Here is a 14,125-nt window from a genome sequence, read left to right on the forward strand (position 1 = left end):
TCAGGCCTGGGCAGGGGACCCCCAGCTCCCTGCAGTTGCAGTCTCCGCCCCTGCCCAGGCCTAACGCCTCTAGCTGAGGCGTCCGGCCCGGGCAGCTGGGACCCACAGCTGCAGCAGCCCTGCGATCGAGGCCTCCACTTTAGGCCCGGGCAAGGGACCCCTAGCTCCTGGGACTGCCAGCTTTGACCGTGCCCAGCTCCCATCGCTGGCTCCACCCCCACTTCCTCCTATCACTGGCCAGGGCGGCAAAGGCGCCTGATTCTCCGATCATGAACCTCCTGATTCTCCCTAGGGGCCGCCTTTGCCCTGCCCCCTGGCTCTTAGCTCCCCCCTGGGTTTCCGATCACTGTCAGTGGCAGGGGGCTTCTTCCTGCTTTCCCTTTCGCCTCCCTGCATTGTGCCTACATATGCAGATTAACCACCATCTTTGTTGGCGGTTAACCGCCATCTTAGTTGGCAGTTAATTTGCATATCGCCCTGATTAGCCAATGAAAAGGGTAGCGGTCGTATGCCAATTACCATGTTTCTCTTTTATTAGTGTAGATAGGATGGGTTAATGATCTTATACTGTATTCTAAAGCTCCAACTGTGACTAGTGAGTGCATTAAAAAAAACCTGACACCTTTTTTTTAAAGGGCACTTAGAATGGTTAAGAGTCTTTAGAAACTGTAGCAGTTAATGACCAAAAGTAATGAGTAAGAAAAAGGAATGCCTTGGAGGAGGTTAGAGAAAGGTAGAGAGAGGAGAATATGAGAGCTAATTTTAAATGTAACTAACATATGGAAGATGGATGAATTAAGATGAATTTTGGTTTCAGTAGCTTCAGATTGTATAAGAACCAACGAGAAAACTATTTATAATTCAATATAAAGAATTAATAATTAGAAAGCCTCAAAATGGGATGATCAGTCTAACAGATGGTGAGCTCCCTATCATGAGAAATATTTCAGTAAGTACTGGCTAATTACCCAGCTATCAGAGTTATTGTTTGAATGTTTCTTATATTGAACACTTCTGATAAGATTTTTTGATTTTTATAAACTTCATATGATATAACCTCCCACAATACTGGTAAAATAGCAGTTATTTTTCTCCTGAATTACTATTATTTTTGGGCTTATACATCACTCAATATTCATACTCACTGGTTTGATATCATTCTCCAAAGAAGCGAGGAAATCTCCCCTGGTCACCTGCAGGCTCTCTGCTTTCTCCATGTCCACTTCAACTTTAGTAGTGGCCTAGTTAGAAATGAAAACACAATGTAAGGACTTCTAATATTTAAGAATATTTTCAGCCTCAGAATGTAACACCTAAAGATTTTGAAAAGCATACTTTCACAGGCAAATAGCATCTCTCTCAAATTCACAAATATATATACCTTTGCCTGAACAATTCCACGTGTAGAAATTTATCCCATAGGTACATACACAGATGTGTGCAATGTTATATTACAAGGACATCTACTCCAGTGACTTATAATAGCAGAAGACTAGAAGCAAATTAAATGTCCACCAAGCGGGTACCAGTTAAGTAAATTATGACACATCTGTACCAAAGAACATTGGATAGCCAATTCTTTATAAATGGGGCATAAGGAGGAGAAAATATATACGGAGGGTCTCTAAGAACTCTAGTTATCATTCTTAGAATAACCTCTAAAGCCTTTACAGATACACAGATACTCAGCCCCAGTCCCTTCAGGATTTGATTTAAGAGGGTCCAGGCATTTAATTTTTATAAAGTTCCACAGGTTTGTAAACCATTTTTCTAGGAGACCAAGGACCTACAACTTGGATTTGTACTCATACTTTGTACTTGAGAATCTATGTGCCAGCTCCAAGTATTCTGCTTCCTGCACCTGGAGCTGACACTTAGCACAGACATCTGGAGAGGCATCAAGGCCTTTATCAGCACTTGGAGCTGCCTGGACCTGATGAGTGATTGAGATACCAACACAATTTTTAATGTGACTGGGCTCACTCCCAATAGCAGCAGGCAAGCGAGTCTAATATTTAAAATGGTACTATGATTTTTAAAAAGTTATCTTCAAAAAATCTGATTATAAAACAAAAGTTTGTTAAACAATATCAACCTTCCATTCATTATTATAAAATATGAGTCATGTTCCTTTAGGAATAGACTGCTGAGACAAATAAAATGACAGATATTTGTTCACTGATTTATTTTGGAGAGAGAAAGGAAGGGAGAGAGAAGAGAGAGACAGAGAGACAGAGACAGAGACAGAGACAGAGAGAGAGAGAGAGAGAGAGAGAACATCGATCTGTTCCATCTATCTATGCAGCCATTGGTTGATCCCTGCATGTGCCCCCACCGGGGACTGATCCCACAACGTTGGTGTACTGGGATGACACTCCAACCAACTGAATTACCCAACTAGGGTGACAGATATTTTTTTTTTAAAAAAGTAAGCTTTATGGGATAACAAGAACTATGTCAGGAAACTGGATCAAGATGGCAAACAGAACACATTTACTTATCTATCTTCCTGCCCCAAACCCATGAAATGCCAGAAAGTTGAGAGAGAAAGGTTAAAAAGCATGGTATATACAGAATTTTTAACACTGAGCCAGAGGAGTCTGAGAAGGAGAAAAGAGAAAAAAAGATCGAAGAAAAAAAATTTCCACAGCTGAAGAGAGCTCTGTTTTTGCAGTTTAAAGGGTTCAATGAGTGCTGATCAGGATAAATGAAAACAAACCTATATCTGTCTAGACAGTGTTGTGTAGTATCAGAGCACTAAAGGTGAAGAGAAAGTCCTAGAACCTTTATGAGAGACAAAAACAGGTTACCTGCAATGGAACCTCGCAACAGTAGAAACTAGAAGACAATATAATCAATCACATTTAAAAAATAAATCTGGCTATTTCTCCTAAAAATGATTTCCACATGTACACAGGGAGACACAGGCAAGAATTTTCATAACAGTATTATGCACTGTTCTAGGCACTACAGCAGTGATTCTCAATTTCTCACCTGATGGTACACAAACGAATTACTAAAATCCTGCGGCACACCAAAAATATATTTTTGCCAATCTGACACACCAAAAAAGTATAAGTTTGATTCATTCACACCAGATAGCTATTGTTGTGTTGGCTGTTGTCATTTTTTTAATTTGACAATCTAAAGGAAAAGAGGTCCGTGCTCTTGACTGGAAAGAGGTCAGTGTCCCTGACTAGTCAGGTATCGCATGTTTTAAAAATTCTTGCGGCACACTGGTTGAAAATTGCTGCTCTACAGAATAGCAGTAAGGCCACAGTTCCTGCCCTTGTGGATCTTATATTTTAAATAGTGTTGTAATAGCCTAGAATATTGAGCATTTGTCCAAAATAATGACTTACATATACTGACATGGAAAGCTAGCCAAGACATATTGTCAAGTAAAAAATATGAACTGCAGTACAATTCCATTTGTTTTTTTAAAGTGCATATGTATCTGAGTGCAAATATAAAGAAAATAGACTACAAAGGCATAGCCCAAATGCTGACTACCTCTGGGTGTTAGAGATGGCCTGTCTCACTTTTCCCCTATACTTTGGCATCCTTGAGGCTTCTACAAAGAGAATATATTCATATATGACTTCTATATTTTAAAAAAGAGAGCAGGTAACAAGCAACATTTAAGTAGATGCACAAATATTCTACTTAAATAAAGAGAATAATTAGCATTTAAAGTATTAATAGGGTTTTCATTGACACATATTAGATATTCAATAAATATTGATCACATTTCCTGACATCTCTAAGTTTATTTTCCTGAAAGAATTATGTTTATAATATATAAATCTCTTTTAGCTTTATAGTTTATAAAGTATATTCATATACATTATCTCATTTCATCTCATGTTGTCCTTATATAAGCTTGAAAGGTTTCTTAAATTGAGGGTAAAGGTAACCTTATATAAAGGTTTCAGACTCTGATTAAGTCTTTTTGACCCATCTACAAAGTGTAAATTTTAAAGTGAAAGTGAAGAAACCAATTCTGACAGAATCACATTAAAATCCCAATGAAGCTACCAGACTAATTTTAAATATCCTCTCCCTATACAACCCTAAGTTTTTACTAAAATGTTTTGTATTTTGATTTCCTCTTATAGTGAAACCAAAAAGACAGAAACATATAGCAATATGAAGGAAAAATCTTTTCTATCTTAAAACATTTGCCAAAAAATATGATAGATTTCAGTACTGAAGCTGGTGTGCAACTTGTCTTTTTACTACTAAGAAAGGACTCACTTGATGAGTTAAAAGTGAAGTAAGATGGGTGGAATAGAGTTATTTTAGAACAAGTTGTTTCTAGATACTCCTTGAACTTCAAAAGTTAACTAGTTATAAATAACCAATAATAATACAATTGTGAATTATTCCTGACTATTCATTAAGATAATAACAGCTAATCAATATAGAAGAAGCAACGTCTTTCAGCTTTTACCTGCTGAAACTAATAAACTTGTATTTCAACACGAGCAAATATCAAGTGGTCACCCTTAAATTTCATAACCTTTTAAATCTGACCTTTCAAAGTTCTTATCATTCCTGTTAAATTAAGGGTAGAATGACCTTAATCAATCAAAATTCTACAGAAAATAAGAAATAATTTTATTGAAGTTCTGCAAACATAAATCAGAGCTTCGATTCAGTTGTAAAGTGTGGTGTGTGTGTGTGTGTGTGTGTGTGTGTGTGTGTGTGTGTCTCCTCAATTTACTTCCCTACAGCAGATTTGAGTAGAAGAAATTTGGGTTATGAATCTTCTCTACCTGAAGCAGAAATTCCTTTCAAGATAAAAACAACCTAATGTCACATGAATTTTAGTTGACCACAAACATGGTTTCAACTACAAATGACATGAACATCGAGGTGTTTCTGATGGGATTTTCTACTTGTTTCAGAAAACCTGAAAGAACAATTTAACAGGGAAGACCTGTTTAGTTTAGTCCACCAGATTTTGTTTAAACCCAAATCTTTTGCAAAGGAAGCAAAACCCCACTAATAATGGCTTTTTAGAATACACAGGAAGAACATCATAACGAACAGTTGAATGTTGTATCTAAGTTTTATACCAACTTTAAATCATAAGTTTCAAATTACTTATTCATCAATCATTACTAGTAAAGCTATGAACATTTACAGCAATGGGAATACTAAAACTGTATGCCTTTTGTTCGGCCGAGGAGGAGTCTTGTTAGGAAAAACAGTATTGAAAGAACTTTTGGCAATATAGATTTTTTTAAATGCAGAAAAGGAAATGTTGGTACTATTTATTTTGGGGGGTGTGGTTAGTGTCTTACATATCCTTCCCTCTTTCCTTGAAGTGCCTACAGGTCCCTTGTATTAAATATTCCATAGATACTGTAAAAAAATAAAAGCTCTTTGGTATCAAAGGTGTTGATCACAAGTCAATATGCATCACCCGAAGTTTAAAGATAATTCAACCACGTGGAAAAAGTGAGGGAAATAATGTCCACTATTAGCACTACTTCTTACTTGTAAATCTGAAGGATAATATATTCTATATAGTCTTAACTAACATATTAACTTTACAATTAGAAAAATGATAACTGCAAATAGTCAATAAAACCCAGAAACTCAGATATTGAAAAGGATGTATATGGTATTCTCTCAAATCAGCCAATAATAACAAAACTGTAAAGAACTAACATTGATATGTAGTTTATAAGGCACTTCCAAATATAGTATTTGATTTCATTTTCATAAAAATCCAGATGAAATTCCAGATGAAATATGTAGTTATTGCCCTCTGACAGAGTAAAAATAAAAGTGAAAGAAGTGTAATGTATAACCATATCTTAGGACTATAAAATATATATTCTTCCCACCATCATGTATAAAACTAATGTATGCTCTAATGTATGCTTAAAGGAAATATGTTTCTTAATGAGATAATGGCTTAGAAACATTTTGGGATAAGATTATTGTGGTAAAAATGGCAAATCCCAAGCAGTATTACACCATTTTCCTCTTTGTCATTAGAGGATAAATGTAAATAGTCCAATCCCCCAAGATCTGTCCTAATGGAGTATCTTTTTGGATGGAGCCACTAGCACCCATTCTTAAACAACTTAAGCAAGATTACAGGCAGCCCTGGCTGGTTTGGCTCAGTGGGTAGAGCATCGGCCTGTGGACTGAAGGGTCCCGGGTTTGATTCCAGTCAAGGGCACATATCTGGGTTGTGGGCTCCATCCCTAGTAAGGGGCGTGCAGGAGGCAGCTGATCAATGATTCCCTCTCATCACTGATGTTTCTATATCTCTCTCCCTCTTACTTCCTCTCTGAAATCAATAAAAATTTTATTTTAAAAAAATAAATAAAGTGTCTTTCTCCAGTATGGCATTCTTGATCTAGAACAAAGTCATTTCTATTATGTAGGAAAATTATGACTTATAGATAGTTTGATTCAGAATACATATGTTTCCTAACTTAAAAAATATTTACTAAATACCTACTATATTCTCAGTATTTAGACCTATTTGAAATATTGTGGGAGATTCAGAGATGAATAAGGTATGGACTTAAAGTCTAGAACAGGGGTTGACAAACTTTTTCCGTAAAGAGCTAGATAGTCAATATTTTAAGCTGTGTGGGCCATGCAGTCTCGGTTGCAAATACTCAGCCCTGCCATGGTAGAATGGAAGCAGCTGCAGACAATATATAAATGAACGGGTGTAGTTGTGTTCTAAAAAACTTTACTTATAAAAACTGGTGACTGGTTAGATATGGCCCATGGGCCATAGTTTGTTGACCCTTGGTTTAGAACCATTGCTAGAATTTTCCCAAATAACTGGAACATACTCAACCTAGCTGTTCAGGCTTTTATTATTTCTTACAAGAACTGTTATAAAAGTTCCCCTCTCTCGTCTGTGTTGCCAGCTCCCTAAATACTTCCCTAAATACTCCACTCGATACAGCTGCCAGAGTGATCTTATGTTTTAACACTATGTCACTGCTATTCTTTAAACTCTTCAATGGCTTAGCACTACTCACAGGAAAAAGTGCATACTTCTTAGCACAGTATAAAGGGCTCTTTGTGCTCCATCCCCTGCTTTAGTCTCCTCACAATCTCTCTCTCTCTACCACCCTTTCCCTGCTTTTCATGCTGAAGTAATACTGAATTACCTTAGCATATTATGCTATTCTGTGTCTCCGTTACTTTGCGTATGTTGTTCCTTCTACCTAAAAGACCTACCCCACTAATAGACACAGAAGTTTCTCTGTGAAAGTTCTCTCACCCCATGAACTGACCACATCTGACACCTTTCTCTTCCTCACCTTCCATGTACTTTCTATGTGGAGGACAGACTGTGAGCAGCTCAAAGGTAGATGATTTACTTCTTTGCAGTTGTAGTATTAACCCTTAGCACAGTGTCTGACATACAATAGGTGCTGAATAAATCTATTTTGAACCAAAGTAAACCGAAGGTACCATAAATGATACACTTATTTCAGAAAGAACAATCACACACATTATTCTTGAAAGAAAGAATCAGAAAAGATTTGAAGAAAATTGTGGCATATGAACCAGGTATTGAAAAGATAAATAAAAAGAGAGGGTAAAGACTCTCAGTGAAGAAAAAAAAAACCCAAAGAAATGGAAAAATAATTTAATGTCTGATGATCAGTGAGTATTTCAATTTGACTAAAGTGTGTAGAGAATAACTGGGAACACATCCGAAAGGCTAGCCTAGAAGAAGGTCTGCAGGACCTTAAGGACAAGGCTAAGAAGTCTGTACTTTGTTCTGTACACAAAGTTACCTCACTGAAAGTTTCTGAAGGGTAGAATGATATGAAGTAGGAAGATTAATCAAATAGAAGGTGGACAGTGACAATGAGAACTGAAAGATACTGCCAAGGTAGAACTGACAAAATTTGGCAAATGAGTTAATGTGGGATACAGTAGAGTGACAAGAATCAAAGATAACTGTGAAGTTTCAAGCCTGAGAAATTGAGATATCAGCAAAATAGGAGCAAAAAGGAAAGCAATAAAAAAAAAGACAGTGGCAGATCAATGATTCTCTCTCATCATTGATGTTTCTCTCTCTCTCTCTCCCTCTCCCTTCCTCTCTTAAATCAATAAAAGTACATTTAAAATAAACAAAACATCCAGGTAGAATTATTTAATTTTAAATTGAAAGTGGGAGATATACTTTCAAGAGGTAAGACATAAACCTGGGAGTCACTTATCTACAGGTGATAACTTTATCAAAATAAAAGTATCCTTGTATATATTTCTACCAGAGTACCAATACATTTTTGTACTAATTTGCAAACATGTCCATTCCCTTGACTTTGAATTCCTTGAGGGGAGAGGCCAGGCTTTATTATCTTCATGTCTCCAGTTTAATACCTCAAAAATAGCAATTATGCAGTATATTTGCTGAAAGAAGCAGCCCTCATAATTCTAAAATGTAGAAAATCTAACTTCATATGACATGTTACAACTCAACACAGCACAAAGATTAAAAATATTGTTCAAAATCTTCATCTGCACATGTATCAGATGGAGACAACCGAAGGGAGATGAGTTAGTGGTTAATATGGGGCAGATACTACTGTTATTTTTCCAGCTACTCTGAAGATTTAGCAGTGGACAGTTAATTACTATTCCTTTTATCATGAATTTTCTCTACCAAAAGTCAGCATCACCCCTAGCCCTTGGTATGCTTGAAAGGAAAGAGAAAGAACCCTGGCACAGTATTTACAGGGCTGCAGACTCCTAATCTATTAGTTGACTGACCTTTATGTGTCTGTTCATAGCAGTGGATTGTGCCGCTCGCACCAGACCCTCCAATTCAGCACCGCTGAAATTCTTGGTCTCTGTGGCCAGTTCTTTAATATCTACATCTGCAGAGAGTAACTGATGCCCTCTCATCCTTGCTGTGTGGATGTGAAGGATTTGTAGTCGACCTTTTTCATCTGGTAAGCCTGATAAAATTGAAAATAAGGCAGATATTATTTTATTCCTAATGCTTTCTTATAGGTACTCAAGCATGAAAACATCTGCTTCTCATGATGTACAACTTCTCTAACAAACATTAAACCATTGAGTTACATGACTTTGCTCCTGCTAATGAACTCTAAATATATTCTCCCACTCCCATGCCATCAGTGACAGGTCTACTTACCTATTTCCATTTTAACTTCCAGTCTTCCAGGTCGAAGGAGAGCTTCATCTATCAGATCTGGTCTGTTGGTCATTCCTGAACACAGATGTTAAAACATACAAATGATCGCAGTTCAAAAATAAGATAAAATGTCCCTTCAGTATATGTAAGATTAGTAATTTACCTCAGAAGCTAAGAGGACATTTTATAAGTCAAACAGAAAACCAAATTATTCTCAAATAAAAATATCACTTGTTCTTGACATGTTCTAATGAAAATACCTGGAGACTTTGCTTTAGTTATAAATTATTTCGTTATAAATTTAGTTATTTCACTACTGTACAAGCCAATGGAATATAAATACAATAAAACTTCAAATATTTAAAAAGAAAAATTAAGATTCAAAGAGGGCAAGTAACCTGTCAAAGTGAGAGAGGGGCCATACGAACATGTTTGACCCAAAGTCCCTTCCCATTTTTGTAGGCCAATGGTTTTCAACCTTCATAAACAACAGACTTCTCCCTCCCCCACAAAAGTTACCTTAAGAAGAACCTCAGTACCTAAAACAGTTAAAAGACTGTTTTGATAGAGATGCATGAAGTTATGATAGAGATGCCTGATCTAAAGCTCATTCCCTGGGCCTCACAGACCTTGAAACCCCTCTGAGGACCCCTGGAGGCCTACAAGACCCACTTTGAAAACCACTGCATTACATAGTGCTGCCTTTTAAATGGGTGAGCTATACGCTTAAACCATGAGTCACTAAAACCCACCATACATTGGTCCTGTTAAGGCTCAACATTAAAATAGTCAAATTCTTCAATAACACTTGGTTCTAATTTGGAAACACTGGCAAAGTAGTATAATTACAATCTATACAGATCTTAATTCCGAACCCATGTGTCTAATGTTTTTGAAATCACAGCACTTTTTTTTTTCACAGCCCTTTTTTTTTAAGCAAACATACCAATGACTAAGATGTTGTTCAGCTGTTCTACCCCGTCAATTTTGGACAGCAATTGATTGACGACAGTGTCATGGACTCCCGTGCTACCAGCCATGCTCCCTCTCTGCTTGCAGATGGCATCAATTTCATCAAAGATGATGATGTGCAAACCACTGTTAGCACCAAGCTAGTAAGATAAGAAATTATATTATAGAACAAATAATTCAAATAATATGAATATATTAAACAAACTAATCCAAAAAGCAAAGCAGAACTTTCCATATATGGACTTCGCTCCATATTGACTAATAAATACAGCAAGTCTAATCATGGTTGTAGCCTTACAAAGGTGTTAGAACTACATTCTCAGAAGTCTGCAAACTGCAACGATATTCTAGGACCTCTTATTTAATAGCCATAAAACAAACATACAAATTATATACTGATGCAAGTGAATAGTCCATCATATAACTGTTCATTTACACTCATTTCTTACCTCACTATTTAAATGAATTCTTATACTTATCAGGTGCATTCTTAAGTCAGTGAATGACAATTCCCTCCCATTTCCCCTGACTTTTGGTGAAGGAATTATCCCAGAAACAAGTAGGGCTAAGCTTGTCACCTTATATTTCTAAGTGGTCACTCTACCCAGAGGTCCACTGGGAATTGGGGGGATAGGGGAAGGAAATGAACATGATTCACATTCGGTCATGCCACATGAAAACAGATTATTTTCTCCTAACATTAAAGTGAGAACAGAGACACAATTTATAAAAAGAACAGTCAAGGGGATGCTGTTTCTTCTGCATAGTGATTTCTGGTTTAGTTTATTGGATATAGTCATTGTTAAAATAGTTTATATATTTTAAAACTTCAATAGATGCAAAAACTTATAAATGCTAATAATTGGTTAGATTAAGTTAAGTGGACCTTCTAACAATTTATATTTAAGTAACTAAAGGGAGAAGTATGCTTTAGAAATTTTCTTTTATAAAAGACAAAAACATTAGGGATTAATAAAATGAAACAGGTGAGAATGAACAAAACCTCAATATGACAACATATGGATAATATTAAGATGGGCATAATGAGATTAAGGATTAGATATGGTTGATATTCATTAAAACTCTGGCAAGGATATAATTTAAAAAATAGGTTTAAAGCTTAAAAATGTTTTTATTTTTTAAAGAGAGAAAGAGAGAGAGAGAGAGAGAGAGAGAGAGAGAGAGAGAGAGAGAGAGAGAGAGAGAGAGAGAGAGAGAGAGAGAGAGAGAGAGAGAGAGAGAGAGAGAGAGAGAGAGAGAGAGAAGGATAGAGATAGAAACATTGATGGGAGAGAAACATCATCGATTGGTTGACTACTGCATGCCTTCTACTGGGAATCGAGCCTGCAACCTGGGCAGTGCCTTGACTGAAACTCAAACCAGTGACCTCCTGGTTCATGGGTAGATGCTCAACCACTGAGCCACACCAGCCAGGCAAGAAATGACCTGAAGGAAATTATACTGGGTCTAAGTTGTTTTAAAAAATGAAAACCAAGTAAAACACTGTTTGACCCAGCAATTCCACCCCTTCGCTTATAGCAGCTCTGCTCATAAGTGCCCTCAACTGGAAACAACCTAAATGCCCTTTAGTTGGTGAATGGATAAACAAACTATAGTACATCCACATACAATGGGATACTACTCAACAATAAAAAGGGATGGTTGATACATGCTACAACTTGGATGAATCTCAAAGGAAATATGCCAAGTGAAAGAAACAAGGCTCAAAAGGTTACATACTATGATCCTATTTATATGACATTCTTGAAAAGACAAAACTATAGGGATGGAGAACAGATCAATAGTTACCAGGAGCTGTTAACACAGGGAGAGTGACCATGAAGGGACAACCTGAGGGAGGGAATTATTTTGGGGTGATGTAAATGTTGAGTTATCTAGATTTTAGTGGTGGTTACATAAAACTATATATATGCTAAAACTCATAAAACTGTATACCAGAAGAAAGTCGATACTACTTCAGAATTATAAATAGAAACACATTACTCACAAATTGTTCTCCTTCCACAAATGTTTTAAAAACTAAATTCAAATCTGAAAAAATTAATTTCTTAATATCATATTTATTGAACAGATGTCTGATGATAAATGATAGCTTGCTGTTTAAAAAAATTAAACACCAAAAACTATTCATCTTTCCATCTGTAGAAAAAACTGAGAAGGAGGAATTGGAACTACAATCTTAGCTTTGCCAAACACTTCTAAATAGTAGGGTATTAATTCTTGCTGTCTTTGGTACAAAACAAGGACATTCCTGTCTATGACTGAAAAACTGTGATTCTACATGATTTTTATAAGACATTTTTATTCAAGGTTGTCTGCTAATAGAGCATGAAACAAACAGCTGCTATAATGTATGAATTTTGCTGTCAATGTGCCTTATGTTGCCACTGGAATCATGACTTCCTTCTCAGGCCAACCTCAAATATCTCTGTGGAAGGGAAGCCAGAGACAATAAGAACACTGTGTTTGATTAAATGATCACAGAAGCAATCTGTCCTAAACATAATTCAGTACAATTCTGACCTTTTCAGAACCTTACTAATCTTGTAACCTGTCATCAGGTCCCTTCCCCCAACCTAGTCAGTATAATAACATCAATTTTTACAGGTGTGTTACTTAAATAAAGCCAAATTCTTATTGCAATAAATTAGGAGTCAGGTAAGGAAGATGTCAAAATTAATGTTCACAGATTAATGTAGCTGAATCATCAATAACCCTTTACCAAAGAGTTTAAATTTCCACAATGCAATCCTCTTCAACTTGCTGGCTTTTAGCTCTGTTCTTACCATCTGAAAAGTATTCCCCCATAGAAACAGAGCTGCTGCTATTGAGCTCCTGGCAACAGCTTCGAAAACCACAGTTCTATATTTAACTAGTTTGACCTATATGCAAGTGCTCATCTCCGTCAGCCTGGCCAGAGTCACAGAGGTGATGCTTTTCTTTATTATGTAACACACATATACTGTCCATGGGTTCACTGGCTGAGTGTACCAAGCCATTTTTGGATGTAAGACTTGAGAAAGTTATAACTGAAAAGGCTGGCTATGAAATTCTCTACTTAGAAATTCTCTGCCAACTCAACTTTATCATTGATTGTGTCATATTTAAACTGTCTGCAAGTTTATTTATAAAGATTGATATCTCATGACTTTTTTTCTTAGAAGTCTTCCACAGACCAAAAAGGGAAATATATTTTAAAAAATAAAATAACACTCATTCTATCTGGCAATTACCATATGGGTCCACTGGATCTTTTTATAAATCTAAGCTATATTATGCTATTTCAACATTCTAGAAATCATGTCATCATTACTAATCAATTACTAGCTATGCTAAAAAATGATTAAGATAATAAAATGAAAGAATGATGAAATTGCTTAGAAATATGCAATAGTGAAATAAATATCGCTATGACATCATCCTTATGGTTTCTTAGTGTTGTCCAAAGTATTGTATCATCTTTCAAGAAGGTATAAGGCGGCAATTGCCAACCTTTCGGACCCATGAACCACAAGTGGTCTGCGGACTATGAGTTGGCGACTGCTAGTATAAGAGAAATCTAGACATAGCATTCACTATTTTTGTTGCCTGATTTTAGTTTTAATGGAACACAGTTGAGAACTCAGATGTTTTAAATTCTCTGGCCATAATGGCAAAAAGAAAAAGAAAATTTAGAGAAAGATATTTCACAATTATATGAATCCGAAAGTTAATACAAAGAGACAGAAGCATTTGAGACTCTAAAGAAGACGGTGAAATTGATCATTAAAGTAAAATCTCAGACTATGTGCTTTCAGATGATGATATTCTACATAAGTTTTCTCAAACTCAAGAATGAGTAAATATATTTGTAAGGACAAAAAGAAAATATGACATTTTCATCCAGTTATTTATTCAACAGAAAGTTTTCAGTATGCTGTATTTTGTGACAAGAAACTAGGCCATCTCATTTTTCTAAAAGAACACATGACA

At 36.1% G+C, this 14,125-nt stretch overlaps 1 protein-coding gene across 1 annotated transcript in view; it reads right to left on the reverse strand.

Annotated features, from left to right (window-relative positions):
* Window positions 1-14,125, reverse strand: part of LOC102755866 (vesicle-fusing ATPase) — a 120,039-nt gene that overhangs the window by 48,261 nt on the left and 57,653 nt on the right. Inside the window, exons 10-13 of the mRNA XM_006779403.2 lie at window positions 10,107-10,272; window positions 9,161-9,235; window positions 8,773-8,960; window positions 1,146-1,241 (exon numbers count right to left, since the gene is read on the reverse strand). Coding sequence (XP_006779466.2) covers window positions 1,146-1,241; window positions 8,773-8,960; window positions 9,161-9,235; window positions 10,107-10,272 — 525 coding nt within the window. The remainder of the gene's footprint in view (window positions 1-1,145; window positions 1,242-8,772; window positions 8,961-9,160; window positions 9,236-10,106; window positions 10,273-14,125) is intronic.

Source organism: Myotis davidii, unplaced genomic scaffold, assembly GCF_000327345.1.
Source record: "Myotis davidii unplaced genomic scaffold, ASM32734v1 scaffold684, whole genome shotgun sequence".
Taxonomy (NCBI): Eukaryota; Metazoa; Chordata; class Mammalia; order Chiroptera; family Vespertilionidae; genus Myotis; species Myotis davidii.